Source organism: Pleurodeles waltl, chromosome 3_1, assembly GCF_031143425.1.
Source record: "Pleurodeles waltl isolate 20211129_DDA chromosome 3_1, aPleWal1.hap1.20221129, whole genome shotgun sequence".
NCBI lineage: Eukaryota > Metazoa > Chordata > Amphibia > Caudata > Salamandridae > Pleurodeles > Pleurodeles waltl.
This window is the reverse complement of record NC_090440.1, coordinates 599,940,601-599,958,401: the sequence shown is the minus strand read 5'-3', so window position 1 is coordinate 599,958,401 and position 17,801 is coordinate 599,940,601. Positions and strand designations below refer to the sequence as shown.

At 46.1% G+C, this 17,801-nt stretch overlaps 1 protein-coding gene across 6 annotated transcripts in view; it reads left to right on the top strand.

Annotated features, from left to right (window-relative positions):
* Positions 1–17,801, top strand: part of PPP6R3 (protein phosphatase 6 regulatory subunit 3) — a 1,278,047-nt gene that overhangs the window by 453,488 nt on the left and 806,758 nt on the right. For all 6 annotated transcript variants that reach the window (XM_069223039.1, XM_069223035.1, XM_069223038.1 and 3 more), the window contains one exon: positions 16,444–16,590. In XM_069223039.1, the coding sequence (XP_069079140.1) occupies positions 16,444–16,590 (147 nt within the window). The remainder of the gene's footprint in view (positions 1–16,443; positions 16,591–17,801) is intronic.

Sequence of the window (17,801 nt, the reverse complement as noted above, 5' to 3'; positions counted from 1 at the left end):
CAAGACAACAATGTATTACCTAAACAAACAGGGAGGAACACACTCGACACAGTTGTGTCTCCTAACACAAAAAATATGGCATTGGGCGATTCACAACCACATTCGCCTAATAGCACAATTTATTCCAGGGATTCAGAATCAGTTAGCAGACAATCTCTCTCGGGATCACCAACAGATCCACGAATGGGAAATTCACCCCCAAATACTGAACACTTACTTCAGAATGTGGGGAACGCCACAAATAGATCTATTTGCAACAAAAGAAAACTCAAAATGCCAAAACTTCGCATCCAGGTACCCACAACATCAGTCTCAGGGCAATGCACTATGGATGAACTGGTCAGGGATATTTGCGTTCGCTTTTCCCCCTCTCCCACTTCTTCCATATCTAGTAAACAAGTTGAGTCAAAACAAACTCAAACTCATACTAATAGCACCAACATGGGCAAGGCAACCTTGGTACACAACACTACTAGACCTTTCAGTTGTACCTCATATCAAACTGCCAAACAGACCAGATCTGTTAACACAACACAAACAACAGATCAGACATCCAAATCCAGCATCGCTGAATCTAGCAATTTGGCTCCTGAAATCCTAGAATTCGGGCACTTAGACCTCACACAGGAATGTATGGAGGTCATAAAACAGGCTAGAAAACCTACCACTAGACACTGTTATGCAAATAAGTGGAAAAGATTTGTTTATTACTGCCATAATAATCGAATTCAACCTTTACACGCATCTGCAAAAGAGATAGTAGGATACTTACTACATTTGCAGAAATCTAAACTAGCTTTCTCTTCCATTAAAATACATCTTACAGCAGTTTCAGCTTACCTGCAAATTTCACACTCAACTTCATTATTTAGGATACCAGTCATAAAAGCGTTTATGGAAGGCTTAAAGAGAATTATACCACCAAGAACACCACTGGTTCCTTCATGGAACCTCAACATTGTCTTAACACGACTCATGGGTCCACCTTTTGAGCCCATGCACTCTTGTGAAATGCAATACTTAACGTGGAAAGTTGCATTTTTAATTGCCATCACATCTCTAAGAAGAGTGAGTGAAATTCAAGCATTTACCATTCAAGAACCATTTATTCAAATACTCAAAAATAAAGTTGTTCTCCTGACCAATCCTAAATTTTTACCAAAAGTAATCTCACCGTTCCACTTGAATCAAACGGTAGAATTACCAGTGTTCTTCCCACAGCCAGATTCTGTAGCTGAAAGAGCACTACATACATTAGACATCAAAAGAGCACTAATGTACTACATTGACAGAACAAAACTAATTCGAAAGACAAAACTATTTATCGCCTTTCAAAAACCTCATACAGGAAATCCAATTTCAAAACAAGGCATTGCTAGATGGATAGTTAAGTGCATTCAAACATGCTATCTTAAAGCTAAAAGAGAACTGCCTATTACACCAAAGGCACATTCAACCAGAAAGAAAGGTGCTACCATGGCCTTTCTAGGAAATATTCCAATGAACGAAATATGTAAGGCAGCAACATGGTCTACGCCTCATACATTTACCAAGCACTACTGTGTAGATGTGTTAACTGCACAGCAAGCAACAGTAGGTCAAGCTGTACTAAGAACATTATTTCAAACTACTTCAACTCCTATAGGCTGAACCACCGCTTTTGGGGAGATAACTGCTTATTAGTCTATGCACAGCATGTGTATCTGCAGCTACACATGCCATCGAACGGAAAATGTCTTACCCAGTGTACATCTGCTCGTGGCATTAGTCGCTGCAGATTCACATGCGCCCACCCGCCTCCCCGTAGCCTGTAGCCGTTCAGAAGTAGATCTTAAACATTTGTACATTGTAAATATATTACTTTAAACTTCATTATGTACAGACGCATTCACTCCATTGCATGGGCACTATTACTAGCATACACAACTCCTACCTCACCCTCTGCGGGGAAAACAATCTAAGATGGAGTCGATGCCCATGCGCAATGGAGTCGAAATGGGAGGAGTCCCTTGTCTCGTGACTCGAAAAGACTTATTCGAAGAAAAACAACTTGTAACACTCCGATCCCAACACCAGATGGCGGGATGTGCACAGCATGTGAATCTGCAGCGACTAATGCCATGAACAGATGTACACTGGGTAAGTGACATTTTCTATATATATATATATATATATATATATATATATATATATATATATATATATATATAATAATTAGTGTACCTACTCACCTGCTAAGGTAGTATTGCCTCTACAGTATTTCTTTTATTGTGTTACCATAATAAGGCACCTTTAGTTTTTGTAACACTGTGTGGTTTCTTTCATGTTTATTAGTGCTATGTGACTACAGTGATTTTGCATGTCTCCTAGATAAGCCTTGGCTGCTCATCCACAGCTACCTCTAGAGAGTATGGCTTCTAGACACTGCCTACACTTCTCTAATAGAGGATACCTGGTTTGAGGTGTAAGTACCTTCGGTACCACCACACACCATGCAAGCTTCCTACACATGTTAACCTATCATACCTGAAAGGAACCACACAGTTACAAAAATGAAGGTACTTTCTTTTTTAGTAACATTGAACTGGAGTATTTAGACAGTCCCCCAACAGTAGGTAAGTAAACACTAAATATACACACTGTAATAATTAGGAATTAGCATAGGAACCAACAAGCTTTGGCAAGAATTTGTAGAAAATAGCTAGGGCACTAGTGGAGGGTCAAACGGTATACTAAGACAGTGGAATGTGAAGTGAAATCCCCCACCCAAGGAGCTGGGAGAACACAGGACTCCAAGAACTGAGGACCTAAGTGACCAGCAGAGGTAGGTACCTGCTCTTCCCAAGGACTAACAGGGGGACCTAGAAAAGGAACTTTGCAAGAACAGGACCAGACCAGAGGAACCCGAAGTTGGATTCTGGCAGAGGAGGACCTGCAAAAGAAGGGGACAAAGTCCAGTCCTCGATGGAGTGCCCAAGTTGGGCAGGAGACCCTTCCCCCCCCCCCCTTCTGTGGAAGAATATCTGGGTCCATGGTGGAAGATGGAGGTCCGGTGTGGAGCCCATTAGCTGCAGAGGAGTCTCTGAGGTCGTGCAGAAGCTGTTCCATGCCAGTTGCTGGGTTGCATACGGGTCAGTGGTCAGGAGGACCACCAAACAGCCTTGGCAAACGCAAATCCGAGCAAAGTCCAGGGGACTCTACCCTTGGAGGGGAGTCTGGGCTGACTCAGCAGTCAGGAGAGCTATCAGAAGCAGTTCTAACATGAGCAAGCAACCCACTGGCAGCAGGCACAGTAAGATGCAGTGAGGACCAGTCAGCACACCTGGAGGGAAGTCCCACGTTGCTGGAGCAGCAGGGAGGAGATGGTCCTTGCAAGGATGAAGTGCTGGATGCCGGGCTGCTTGGAGCCTGAAGATACCTCTGAGCAGGAGTCAACAAGCCTTGATTTCTGCAACATGCGAGGTGCACAGGGACTCTGTCCTGGAGGAAGAGCAAAGGGCTCATTGTCTCCCAAGTTGGACAGAAGGGGAAGTGGACCCAGGGGACCCCTCTGAACCACCACCTGTGTTGGAGAATGTTTGCAGGTCCAGAGGACAGAAGATCTCAGCAGCCTAATATCATTTACTTAGGTGCCTGAAGATGCAAGGGAGTGACTCCTTCAGTATAAGGGAGATTCCTTCTTGCTTCTTTGGTGCAGCTGAAGTCTTGCCGATCCCCAAGGATGCACAGCCATGCAAATGTTGCAATTGTTGGAAGGAGCTGGAGAGCATAAGAGATTAATGTAGAGGAGCCCTGGTGGAGTCTTGCATACGGAGTCTGCAGACCCACCTACAAGGGATTCCCTAAATAGCCCAAAGAGGGGGCTTGGTCACTCTGCAGGGTGACCACCTGTCAGAGGGGGTCACTGACGTCATCTACCTGTCCTGGCCAACCAGATGCTCCCAGGGGCCTCTGCACATCTTGTTTCCAAGATGACTGAATCAAATGGCCACCTGGAGGAGCTCTAGGCACCCCCCCTGTGGGGGTGATGGACAGGGGAGTGGTCAAACACCTTTTCTTTAGGCAGTTCAGGGACCGGCGCAAACCAAATTTTGGAAGGACGGCACCAAATGTGCCCTTCAAATCAGGCTCGTGGCGCAGGGAGGCTACACCTCCCCAGCCCATTAACACCTGTTTCCAAGGGAGAGGGAGTTGCATCCTTTCTCCCACAGGAAATCCTTTGTTATGCCTTCCCCCTGCTTGAGCTGGTCAAGCAGCAGGAGGGTAGAAACATGTCTGAGGGACTGCAGCAGGAGGGCTGCTCACAAACCCTGGAAGACTGGCAGAAGCAGTACCAGGGGTCCTTTAAAGAGCCCCCTGAGTCCTTGGAATCATGCCACCAATACTGGCATCAGTTTTGGGGTATGATTCTGACATGTTTGATACCAAACATTCCTAGGTTCGGAGTTAGCATTATGTAGCTGGACCATCTGTGGCCAGTACACAGTAAAAATGGATTCCCTGCACTTACAAAGTCCAGAGATTTGGATTTAAGTTTGTAGGGTCGCACTTCTACTTATACAGGAACCTGCACCCTGCCCTTTGGGCTGAAAGGGCCTACCATAAGGATGACTTAGTGACCTGGTGTAGTGACCAGTAGTGAAAGGGTGCATGAACCCCTGGTGTCCTAATGCCCTGGGTACCTAAGTACCATATACCAGGGATTTGTAGGGCTGCACCAGTATGCCACTTGTGGGGTGTATAAAGTGGTAAGGCAACCATATTTGGAGGGCAAGAGCACAATCACTTGGGTCCTGGTTAGCAGGATCCCAGTGAAAACAGTCTAAGCACACTAATAGGCAAAAAGTGGGGGTAACCATGCCAAAAAGAGGGTACTTTCATACACTCCACCTCTGCACCACCATGGAAGCAGGTCTAGTGCGCTCTTACCAGAGCACTAGGAGCTGCTGGGGAGACCAGATGTCTTCCTTTCTATGGACCTGGAAGGGCATCCTTTTGGACAGTGTGTCCTGCCCATAGTAGATTATGGGTATGCTCTACCCTTCCTTAGGTCCCTCACCTTATCATACCCAACCTTCATCCCTTTTTGAAGTTAACCGACCCGTTTTGCAGCAGAGGTGGCAGCTCTACTTTTGAAAGGAGCAGTGTTGTTGGTGCCTGAACATGAAATTGGTCACGGATGCTATTCATATTTCCTTATTCCCAGGAAGGATGGTAGTCTGCATCAAATACTAGACCTCAGGATCTTAAACATTTTCCTTAGGAAGGAGAAATTAAAAATGCTGACCCTAGCTTGGTAGGTCCTGTGGGTATTGGACGTAAGAGACTGGTTGGTGTCATCAGATATGGAGGGCACTCTCATGTTCTGATCTTAGTGTCTCATCCGAAGTGCTTGCATTTTGTGGTGGGCTCCATCCATTTCCAATTGGTAGTACTTCCATTCGGCTTGACATTGGCTTCTTAGGTCTTCACCAAAGTGATGGCAGCACACTTAAATGGTTGAAGGTTCTGTATATCTGGACTTAGACGACTGGTGGTGATGCTCCATTTGCTTGACCTGGGCTTTTTGCTCAACCTTCCCACAAATGTACCTTGCGCTTTTAACGCTCTTGTTTATAGGGGCTGTTCTAAACAGTACCCTCTATTGTGCTTTTCATCCCAAGAAGGATCCAAGATACCCAGTTAATGGTTCCATTCTCCCAAAAATGTGAGCGAGTCCCAGTGGATTTACATCTCCTAGATCTTCACACATGCATTGGAACATGAGAGCTTGCCATATTTTCTCCTCAGGCAGGGGTCCCATCCTGGGGGAGATCTGTTGGGCACCATTGTGGCCTCCTGGAATGCTGCGTGGGATTTTATCCGGTGGAGGACCTTATTCTAGAGATGTCTTTCTATCCCTCTCCAGCCATGGCCACAGTAATGATGAATACGGATAATCTTGGTTAGCAAACCCATCTGGTGGAACTTGAGATCAGGGAGCTCTGGTTTCCATCAGAGCAGGTGCTTCACATCAAGTTGCCAGAGCTGAGGGCAGTTCAGCTGGCTCTGAAGCCCTGTCCCTCCCCTCCATTTGTTGCCAGCCCATTCAGATCTTGATGGAGATGACCACATTGTTGATCATGAATAAACAAGGGTGAGGTAGGCGTTCAACCTACTTATAGGAAACATTGCGGCTGTGGTCTTGGGCATAGTCAAGGGATCTCGTTTACAGCCGTTCTGTAGACTTTGACAGCTCAAAGCTGATGTTTTCTTGCAGATGAAAGGGCTTTGAAGTTGGCGTATCTACTCATATACCTAGGATAATTCGACAGGTGACAAATTGACAGGTAGATGGAGTATTCAGTAGAAAGATTACTACTTGAGGCCTTTAACTTTTTCTTTGGGACCTTTCTTCTTCCAGATATTCAAAGGGTGAGTTTGAGAGTCAGCCTATAGCATCTGATGAGCATGTTTAAGTGTTTATGCCATCCTTCTCAGACCAATGCAGCAGTTGAGCTGGGACATCAGTAAGAACATTAAGGAGACCGGATCAACACAGCTGCTATCATGTGATCATGCCCATTTCTTCTGAATGCTAACATGCTTAGTTTTGGTGTAGAGTTTTACCAAAGTCATGGGAAATGTATTACCCATCCACATGGTGGCACTAGGGCCAGCATAAAGGAGATTTTATCTAATTACAACAGCGAACACTTAAATTATTTTTAGCATAACTTTTCAGACTCTAGTTATTGATTTTTATTTTGTGAAAATACATTGTTTATTTTAGGCTTATAGTAACTAATAAATAACCTGTAACCATATTATTTTCTTTTTTTTTCTGGTGCATGATCTCCTCCTCACTTGACTCTTATGCATAGAATTATCTTTAGATTTGCATGCTTTTAATAATTGCTGTTTCAAAAGGTGGGCCAATGAGTTGTTTGTGTAGGGTTACTGAGTATTCCTTAGTAACAGTTAATTAATTTAGGCACTCGACAATACTGGTTATTTTACCACTTACCATTTTAGTGTTAGTAGGGCTGTGACATTAACATAGTACCTTGTGCCTAGAAAAATGTTACCATCGGGCAAGGGTATGACAGTTGGTGCTCGAGTATTCCTGCGGTTTGTATGTCAAATATGCTATGTTGCCTTCTGCTGTCCTATAGATACGCTTTCCAGCATTTTCGGTTTACAATCTCCCAAGCTGTTATGCCACCAAAATATTAGGAGCCGGTCAAGAGGGTAAATTCCTTGCTGGAATATTACTGCTTTCAGGCGGATCTGATTTCTGATAGATACTTCCAACTGCACATTCCTTACCTTTTTGAATATTCTCCAGGCTAGACTTAGAAAAGCAATGCCCATGCATGCTTGTAGGTGGCATTTTGTACTTAAGCATTGAATTCCTTGTGCTGTGGCATTGATGTGTGGAACCATACATAGATGCTCCTCGCAAGCTCTGACTTCAGTTGCTCATATCCTGTGCCACTGTTAAAAATGGGTCTCTGGTTGGCAGTCAGTTTGCACTCTGTCCAAGCAGTGACTCTCACTCTAGGGCAGTGGATATACACACTTAAGATAATCCATGTTCACACCCTTGGTATCTTGGCTCAAGCAGTCAGGCTTATCTCAAAGACAATGTGTAAAGTATTTGTACCAACACACACACAGTTAAACAGTGAAACACTATAAAATGGACACCACACCAGTTTCGAAAAATAGGCAATATTTGTCTAAGTTGAACAAGACCAAAATGACAGATCCAACCTACACAAGTCAAGATATGAATTTTCAAAAGAAGTCTTACTCCATAGAAAATAATGGAATCGTTGATTTTACACAAAGTACCTGGCTGGTGTCAAAAAAGAATCCGCACAGGCTAGCGTGCGTCAGAAAAGTCAACAATGTGACAATTCCTTACTTGCAAGTGAGGTTGTGCGATGTTTCCTTTCTGGTTGGATAGGTGATGCGTTGTTGCTCTCTCCCACAGAGCAAAGTGTCGATTTCCGGACCGGCACCTTTGATCTCCGCACAAGCTTGTTATTTTTTTTTTTTTGTGATGCCCGGCGACAATGTGTGGGAAATCTGGTCGCACCGTGTTGGAAGACTGTGCTGCGTGGGATTTGCGTAATTATCAGCAGCTGCAGGCAGGTGTTGCATCATTTCTCTTGCCACGATGCGTTGATCTCCCAGCCGCAATGCAGGTGGAGCATTGATTTTAGCCACGAAGCAGGTGGCGCGTCAATTTTTCAACTGCGTTGCAGGTGGTGCGTTGACATTTTCCCCGCACAGTGTTCTGCGCGTGGATTTCAGTCCTTGTTCTGCCAACTTCACCACTCAAGGGCCCAGGGACTGGATGGGGCACAACTTGGCAGGGTAGGAGTCTCAGCACAGAGTCCCGGTGCTGGCAGAGGCAGAGTGCTGGTAATGCCTTAATATTTCACAACAGGAGGCAAGCTCAGTCCAAGCCCTTGGAAATTCTTCACAAGATAGGAATATACCACAAAGCCCAGTATTTGTCCTCTTTCAGGCAGAAACAGCAACTACAGACCAACCCAGCAAAGCATAGTCACAGGCAAAGGGGCAGTACTCTTCCTCCAGCTCTTCTCCTTGGCAGATGTTCCTCTTGGTTCCAGAAGTAATCTGAAAATCTGGGGTTTTGGGTCCACTACTTGTTCCCATTTCTGCCTTTAAAGTTGGCAAACTTCAAAGGAAAGTCTCTGTCACAAGATCCTGCCTTGCCCGGGCCTAGCTCCATATTCACACCAGGGGGTTGGAGACTGCATTGTGTGAGGGGAGGCTCATCCCATTCAGGTGTAAGCGACCACTCCTCCTGCCACTCTACCTCAGATGGCCCAATAGGATATGCAGGCTACATCCCAGCTCCCTTTGTGTCACTGTCCAGAAGGGATTCACAAAGAGCCCATCTGTCAGTCTGACCCAGACAGGGAATACACAAGCAGGCAGTAACAGAATAACTTAGGGAAGAAAATGCCCACTTACTAAAAGTGGCATTTTTAAACTGTCCACTTAAAAAACAACTTTACTAAAATATGTTTTTTCAGAATGTGAGTTCAGAGACCCCAAACTCATTAATTATGTCTGCTCCCAAAGGGAAACTGCACTTAAAAGATATTTAAAGGCAGCCCCCATGTTAACCTAAGAGAGAGAGAGATTGGTAGTATTTCACTGTTACTACATGTAAAACACATCAGTACATGTCCCAGCTTTAATATACACTGCACCCTGCCCATGGGGCTAACTAGGGCCTACCTTAGGGGTGCCTTACATGTATAAAAAGGGAAGGTTTGGGCCTGGCAAGTGGTTACACTAGCTAGCTCGAGTTGGTAGTTTAAAACTGAACACCGACATTGCAGAGGCAAGTCTGAGCCATGTTAACAGTTATTCATGTGGGTGGCTCAACCAGTGCTGCAGGCCCACTAGTAGCATTTGAATTACAGGCCTTGGGCACCTCTAGTGCACTGTACTAGGGACTTACTAGTAAATCAAATGGGCCAATCATGGAAAAGCCAATTACACATACATTTTACACAGGGAGCACTTTAACTTTAGCACTGGTCAGCAGTCGTAAAGTGTCCAGACTACCAAAAACAGGCTCCAGCACACAGTCAATACATGGGAATTAGAGGCAAAAAAGACAAGGGAGACCACGCCAAGGATGCGATGTCTAATAGCCAACAAATGTAGATCCAGAGATACCCATACTCTTCTTTAAACTTAAATCAAAATTCTTCGTGCAATGGAGTTTACATCCTCAGACAGCAGGGTTTCAACTTTTTAGGGACTACTGCAAGCCCATGTCTGTGGGAGAGTCCCCACACACCCCCAATCTTCCAGAACTGGTGTGCCAGTGTTTGGAAATGATTCCAAGGCCTGCACTGGCTGTGCATTGATGAATCCAAAGGCTAAATTGGACCATGAGGTGAAACTCTACGATGCCAAAAGTCTCCACACCGAGACTGGTCAAAGGGACTCTGCCCCTTCCCTCGAACTCCACAGTAGGTGCAAGTGTGCCTGCGGGTCTCTCGCCTTAAGCACTTACCCTTAGGAACTGATTCTGACCCTTGTCCCAAAGCAACCCAAATTTCTGAGGTCGTCTAGGATGCTGCAACAAATAGAAGATTTCCATTAAGTCAAGCTGCAGCTCTTTGGCACCTTACAGCCCCCCTCTAGTATGCCTTAGGGCTCTGAAGAATTGCTAGTACTTAAAACTCTATTGTGTTTTTGTGTCAGCTGCACACTTCCCAGGACCTGCTGTAGTTTCTGCACTTTGTTGCTTACTCCGATCCCTGCACTGTGGCCCAGCATTGTTACTGACACGACGAGGAAACCCAACCTGTTTTGTTGTATGACTCCAAGTAGGCAATGCTTTAGTGCAGGCCTCACCATGATCCCTTAAACTTAGCAGGTGACCCTGATGATTTGCACCCTGTCCTTACGCAGGTTATCAGCATGCCTTAGATGCAGCAAAACATGCTGTCTGCTGTGTCTTGGACACCACACCTTGGCTAGACAGGGCAATTGATACTAGTCTCGCTCTGACACCTAGATGACATCCATGGGCCTCTCCAGCGACGTCCAGCCCACTTAATTGGACATGCTTTTCAGTGGTTTTCTTCTTTCAATTGAAAGGGCAGGCTCTGTCACTCATTGCGTTAAGGATAGTCGGGCCATGGCCTGGTCTTAGGGCCTGTCTTCCTTGACATGCCAGCTATACCAACAGTTTAGCCCCATCCGTGGCTATGATAGGAGCTTCCAGTGTTGCCATTTAGTTTAGACTGCATTGCAATTTTTCCAGCTTTTCCTTGGCCATGGTACCTACAGACAATGTGGAAAACAGGGGTAGTGTGCTTCAGTCCTCTGCTCCTGCCAGTGCGGCAGACCTGATACCTCTTTAGTAAGTCCTTCGGAGCACACAGCCACCCTGTTGGATGCAGGATCGGACTATTTAGAAGGGTTGCTTGCCGTAACTTAAGACAGTATTATTTATTGTCACCCTGCCATAACTTTCACCATTCTCTGAACAGTCTACCTGTCCCCATGGAAAGTGTGTGGGGTCTTTTGCCCGAAGGAGCTATTGAGAGGATTCCTGCATCAGAAATAAGTTGTGATTGTTACTCCTGCTACTTTCTGGTTCCAAAGGGCGGAGACCTTTGTCCAGTTTTAGACCTTCACCCTCTCAATGCCTTCCTGTAGAAGGATAAGTTAAAGGTTTCACCTTTGTCCAGGTCTTGTGGGCCATCGACCCTGGAGACTGGATGGTAGCATTGGACCTGCAGGATGCTTATTTCCACATCCTGTCTTGCAGGTCCACAGACTATATCTGCTGTTCATGGTGGAGTAGGGGACATGTTCACTTTGCTGTGATTCACAGAAATGAGGATGATGCCTGCAACGCATATTTGGAACTGGGGAGTTCCAATCTTCCGCTACCTCAGCAGCTGGGTGTTGAAGGTGGCTTCGCCCTAGACAGTCGGCCAACTCCAGACAGCAAACTTTCCCACTTCGTTGGGGTTCGCTATCAATATGCCGAAGTTCCACCTCACTTCTTTGAAGACGCTCCCCTTTATTGGAGTCATTCTGGACGTATTGCAGTTTTGTCCTTTCTCTCAAGAATGGAGAGTTCAGAACCTTCAAGCTATGATTTCCATGTTGCAGCCTCTGTCCTAGATCTCAGCGAGGTTGACTCTAAGGCTGCTGGGACGGATGACCTTCCGTATTCCATTGGTCAAACTTGTAAAGTGTCATGCCTGCTGTTCAGAGGGAACTGAAGGTCCCAGTGGGCATGGCACTAGTGGGGGACCCCCTCTAATCTCATTTCGTTTTTTTTTTTTCAGGAGACTGCTAAAGACCTTCCGTAGTGGTTGCTGGACTGTGATTGGGTCAGCGGTAAACCCCTCTCCCTTCCTCACTCAGAGCACACAGTAATAGTTGATGCATCACTTCTACGTTTGAGTGGTCACGTGGAAGAGGTGGCGATCAGAGTTATGTAGTCTGTTGGAATTTCAGTTCCACATCAGCTTTGTGGCGCTTTAGGCCATTTACTAATCATTGAAGGCCTTCCTTTCAACTATCAGAGGGAGGCTGGTGCAGGTTTTCACTCACAACCTCACCGTTCTGTGGTATTGCAACAAACGGAGTGCCAGGAGGCTGTATGCTTCTGGTAATGGCTAGAATACAAGGGACTTTTCCTGACGTGATCTCTGAACGTCAAAGTGGAGAAACTCAGTAGCTGACAGTGGACCACGAGTGGTTCAATGTCTCGTTTGCAAATGGGGAGAATTTTGGCTTGATAGGATCGCCAGTGCTGACAAAACAAAATGTCAGCAGTTTCTAAGGCGTTTCTCCCTCTGAACATATTCCACCCATGGTAGTATGCCAGACTCCTGTATGCCTTCTTGCCTATACCTCTCCTACCAAATTATCCTAGTGGCCCCAGATTGGACACAGGCAGTCTGATGTGCAGATCTCCTGGGCATGAGCACCTGTCCTCCGCTCAGCCTGCCACTTTGGTAGGATTTTCTGTTGCAGCACCAGAGCAGGGTCCTACACATTGTGCAGGACAATCTTGAACTCCATTCTTGGAGATTGAGTGGTAACAGCTCACTGCCTTTTATTTTCCTCTTGAAGTTGTAGATATCTTGACAGCCAAGCATACCTTGACAAAACTGGAATACTCCTGCTGTGGGAAAGGTTTGTGTTTTAGTGTAGTACTCAACAGATTTGACCCAATAGAAACCAAGTAATCTTAAGAGCTGCTTTTCATGTTGTCGCTACCCCAGTAATGACTTGCGTGGGCCACAGTTAAAGGGTATCGGTCGGCTTTTTGCACTTGCTGGATCAGCCTTCATGGTTTAAATCACCTGTTGTGATTTCCCCCTCTCCCCCTTCCATCCCCATTTGTTGCCCCCATCTCCCTACATCATTCCTCAGTGGGACCTAACCTTGTTCCTCACCTTCGTGATGTGTACTACTTTTGAACCGCTCCTCAGCTGTTCAGTACAGCTTCTCGCCTTCAAGACAATATTCCTAATCGTCATAACATCGGCACAGCATGTGAGTGAGCTGCAATCCCTCTTTGCCAACCTACCTTACTATATGTTGTTACCAGACAAGCTTGTTATGAGAACTAGGGCTTCCTTTATTCCAAAAGTGGTGACTCCTTTTCACGTCAGCAGAACATTGCCATTCCAGCTTTTTCCCCTCCACCTCATCTGACTAACAAGGAAGACAGACTTTTGGCTGGATCTTAAATGGGCTCTAAGCTTTTACATCAATCATACAAGGGAACATCGCGTGGATAATTAGCTATTTATGGGATTCACTGGAGTGAATATGATAGAGGCAATGCAGAATAGGATAATCTCTGCGGATTGTGATTTGCATTAAACAGACTGTACATTGGGCAAAAAGAATTCTCAAAGTTTGTGTGCACATTCCACCAATCCCAAGGCTGTTATCACGGCTTTTGCACACAGTGTGCATATTCTATTCTACATATGTGATAGGCTGATATATGGGCATTGCTCCATATGTTTACAAAGCACTACTGTCTGAAACTCTATACATTAAGATGGGCATTATTCCTGCTGAGTCCTGCAGGACTTTTTAGTTTCAGCCAGTACACAGACCCATCACTTGGGAGTTATAGTTGTGATATCTGTTCAGAAGGTACTGAAACCGTGGTTAGAAACATCTATCAGAAGAACAAGTAACCTACCTTCTGTAACGCTTTTTCGAGCATATACTCTAAATAACATTACATTCTTACTGTAAGGAAATGCCTCCTTGGCATGGTTACCCCCTGACTTTTTGCCTTTGCTAATGCTAAGTTATGACTTGAAAGTGTGCTAGGACCCTGCTAACCAGTCCCCAGCACCAGTGTTCTTTCCCTAAACTGTACCTTTGTCTCCACAATTGGCACAGCCCTGGCACTCAGGTAAGTCCCTTGTAACTGGTACCCCTGGTACCAAGGGCCCTGATGCCAGGGAAGGTCTCTAAGGGCTGCATCATGTCTTATGCCACCCTGGGGACCCCTCACGCACCACATACACACTGCTTCACTGCTTGTGTGTGCTGGTGGGAAGAAAAAGACTAAGTCGACATGGCACTCCCCTCAGAGTGCCATGCCAACCTCACACTGCCTATGGCATAGGTAAGTCACCTCTCTAGCAGTCCTTACAGCCCTAAGGCAGGGTGCACTATACCACAGGTGAGGGCATAGGTGCATGAGCACTGTGCCCCTACGGTGTCTAAGCAAAACCTTACACATTGTAAGTGTAGGGTAGCCATAAGAGTATATGGTCTGGGAGTTTGTCAAACACTAACTCCACAGCACCATAATGGCTACACTGAAAACTGGGAAGTTTGGTATCAAACTTCTTAGCACAATAAATGCACACTGATGCCAGTGTGCAATTTATTGTAAAATACACCCAGAGGGCATCTTAGAGATGCCCCCTGAAAACATACCCGACTTCCAGTGTGGGCTGACTAGTTTTTGCCAGCCTGCCACACACCAGACATGTTGCTGACCACATGGGGAGAGTGCCTTTGTCACTCTGTGGCCAGGAACAAAGCCTGTACTGGGTGGAGGTGCTTCTCACCTCCCCCTGCAGGAATTGTAACACCTGGCGGTGAGCCTCAAAGGCTCACCCCCTTTGTTACAGCGCCACAGGGCATCCCAGCTATTGGAGATGCCTGCCCCTCCGGCCACTGCCCCCACTTTTGGCGGCAAGGCTGGAGGAGATAATGAGAAAAACAAGGAGTCGTCACTGGCCAGTCAGGACAACCCCTAAGGTGTCCTGAGCTGAGGTAACTCTTACTTTTAGAAATCCTCCATCTTGTAGGAGGATTCCCCCAATGGGATTAGGGATGTGCCCCCCTCCCCACAGGGAGGAGGCACAAAGAGGGTGTAGCCGCCCTCAAGGACAGTAGCCATTGGCTACTGCCCTCCCAGACCTAAACACACCCCTAAATTCAGTATTTAGAGGCTCCCCAGAACCTAGGAAACGAGATTCCTGAAGACGAAGGACTGCTGACCTGAAGCCCTGCAGAAAAGACAGACACCAACTGCTTTGGCCCCAGCCCTACCGGCCTGTCTCCCCACTTCAAGAAAAACTGCAACAGCGACACGTCCCCCAGGGTCCAGCGACCTCTGAGTCCTCAGAGGACTACCCTGCATCTAAAAGGACCAAGAAGCTCCGGAGGACAAGCAGCCCTGTTCCACAAAGACTGCAACTTTGCAACAAAGAAGCAACTTTCCCGGAAGCGTGAGACTTTCCACTCTACACCCAACGCCCCCGGCTCGACCTGCGGAAAACCAACACTACAGGGAGGACTCCCCGGCGACTGTGAGCCCGTGAGTAGCCAGAGTTGACCCCCCTGATCCCCCATAGCGACACCTGCAGAGGAAATCCAGAGGTTCCCCCTGGCCGCGACTGCCTGCTTCAAAGAACCATACGCCTGGAAAACACACTGCCCCCGCAGCCCCAGGACCTGAAGGATCCGAACTCCAGTGCAGGAGCTCCCCCCCCTTGCCTGCCTGCATCACTAAAGAGACCCCTGGGTCTCCCATTGAATCCTATTGCGAACCCAACACCTGTTTGCACTCTACACCCGGCTGCCCCTGTGCCGTACTTTCTGTGCCGTACTTTCTGTGCCTGCTTGTGTAACCCCCCTGGTCTGCCTTCCGAAGTCGCTGGTACTCACCTACTGGCACACGGGGGTAATGCTTCAAACATTTATGTATTTAGTCTGACATCTGGGAAATATTCAGAATGTGAGGAATCCACAATTAGGTAGATTATCTACAGAAAGAGCGTTACTGAAGGTAAGTAACTTGTTCAGCACCATTTTCAGGACCCCCACCCGCTAGCAGAACTGCTTTTGCTGACCCAACTTCAAAAACAGCAAGAGGTATCACAATCATATTAAAAGTGGTGTGTTTCAAATGACTTCAGATCTGCACTAGCAGTCCTGCTGGTGAGTCCTTGTTACTACTTAATGCTTCTGTGCTACTCCGCATACCATTGTTTCTTGTTGGATACCAGTTCCACCGAGGGCCAGAGGGCGAGTCCCATGTCAAGCAAGGCTTCATCTCTGGTGCTTGCATGGCACATAACATTGTGACTTAGGTCGCGTCAGGCTAAATACATAGTAAGTAATGGTTTGGAAAGGAACGACATAAGGGAGACGTTTGCAGTTGGTACACAGCTACTGTCCAGTGGCACATGAATTTAATTTCTGTCCCTTCTTATCCTTCTATTCAGAAAAATTTCACTTGCAGACGAGCACATGCCAGTACAGTTATTGCTGACAAACCTACATGCTTGTTAACTAAATGTAGTTGAAATGAGGCATTTTGAATAGACTGAGAATGCGGATGTTAATTTGCCTATTGTCACATTAAGAACATTTTAATTCCTTCAACAGGATATGTTTTTTAAATACGTATGGAATAATTTTCTACATACTCAAGTAGAAATCTGTATTGCATTAATTCTTGCAAGTCCTTTTGAAAGCACAGATGACGCAACCAGTAATGAGGAAAACATTGGAGCAAATATTTTACTAACCCATGTAAGTGAATGTTATTATAGTAGCATATTGTATAGTTAAATCCTTGATCAGCTCTTATTTTTGCATTGTTGATTGTTTGGTAAATGATCTGTCATTGTAGTACCTGGTGTTACCTGACTTGCTGAGTGACACTGTGCATTCCAACCCAAAGGCATTTCATATACTCATAATGTAAACAGAGCCCCATTTTCTTTTATCTTCATAAATTGTAAATTGTCTCATTGTTGGGCACCATAGATGACCACCTAGTTAACCTTAAGTTGTCAATGAAGGTTTCCACTCAGGAGAGCCTTGCTGTACAGGCTTTGTAAGAAAGTAGGTTATTGGGAGAGGGGCGTGGAAGCTCCACTAAGACAACAACCATAGTACTTGCAGGGTGAAGTGCAAAAGTTATTAAATTAACCTATGCTTAACCCTGTGGTAGCTGGGCACAAAAGCAGTCAGGCTTAGTTGGGAGGCAATGAGTTAAGGGATATTTATTATCGCAAAGTGCAGGTCTTGCATTGCCTGTTGCTTCTGACAGTCATCAGCGAGAAGACTTCAGGACTGCACCTTTTCTTTGGGAGGAGGTCTTGCTTGATGGCAGCCAAGGGTCCTGGACCTGGGGGACGGTGCACCTTTTGAGGATCAGAACTCAATCCAGCAGCAGGGCTCAGGCAGGTCCAGTTGCAGCAGTCCTGCTGGGCTGTTTGAGGGAGGGCTCTGGAGCTTGTTCTGTCCCTGTAGCTCAAACAGGTTAGTCAACTGATGCTTGGAGTCCCTCGGATTAGCCTGGGAATAAGATAAGCTGGTCCAGTCTTTCTTCTCAGACCGCAAGGCAGTCCATCAGCAGTTCGGTCCTCTGCCACCGGGACATTTATTCTGTAATTTTCACAGGCCCAGGAGTGTTCTAACGAGTGGCCTTGGAAGTCCGATATTTATACCTGATGACAACTTGTGTGAGGAGACTCCATGTCCTATGCCCACGTCTGATTTTGGAAGGTTCTTCCTCTTTCCCTGTCAAGGTTCAAAACTGTCTGAGGGTGACTAAAGGCAGGGCAGGCCTGGTGTTAGATTTCTGTGTGTCAATGTGTGTAAACAACATATCTCTACCTGCTCCCAGTCTAAAGCTAGCAGTTATTAAAAGCAATAAGGTAATGCAGTGTTAATGAGAGCAGAAAGGCTTTTCCACAGTGAAAAAGGACTTTAAGACTTTCACTGCCAGGACATGT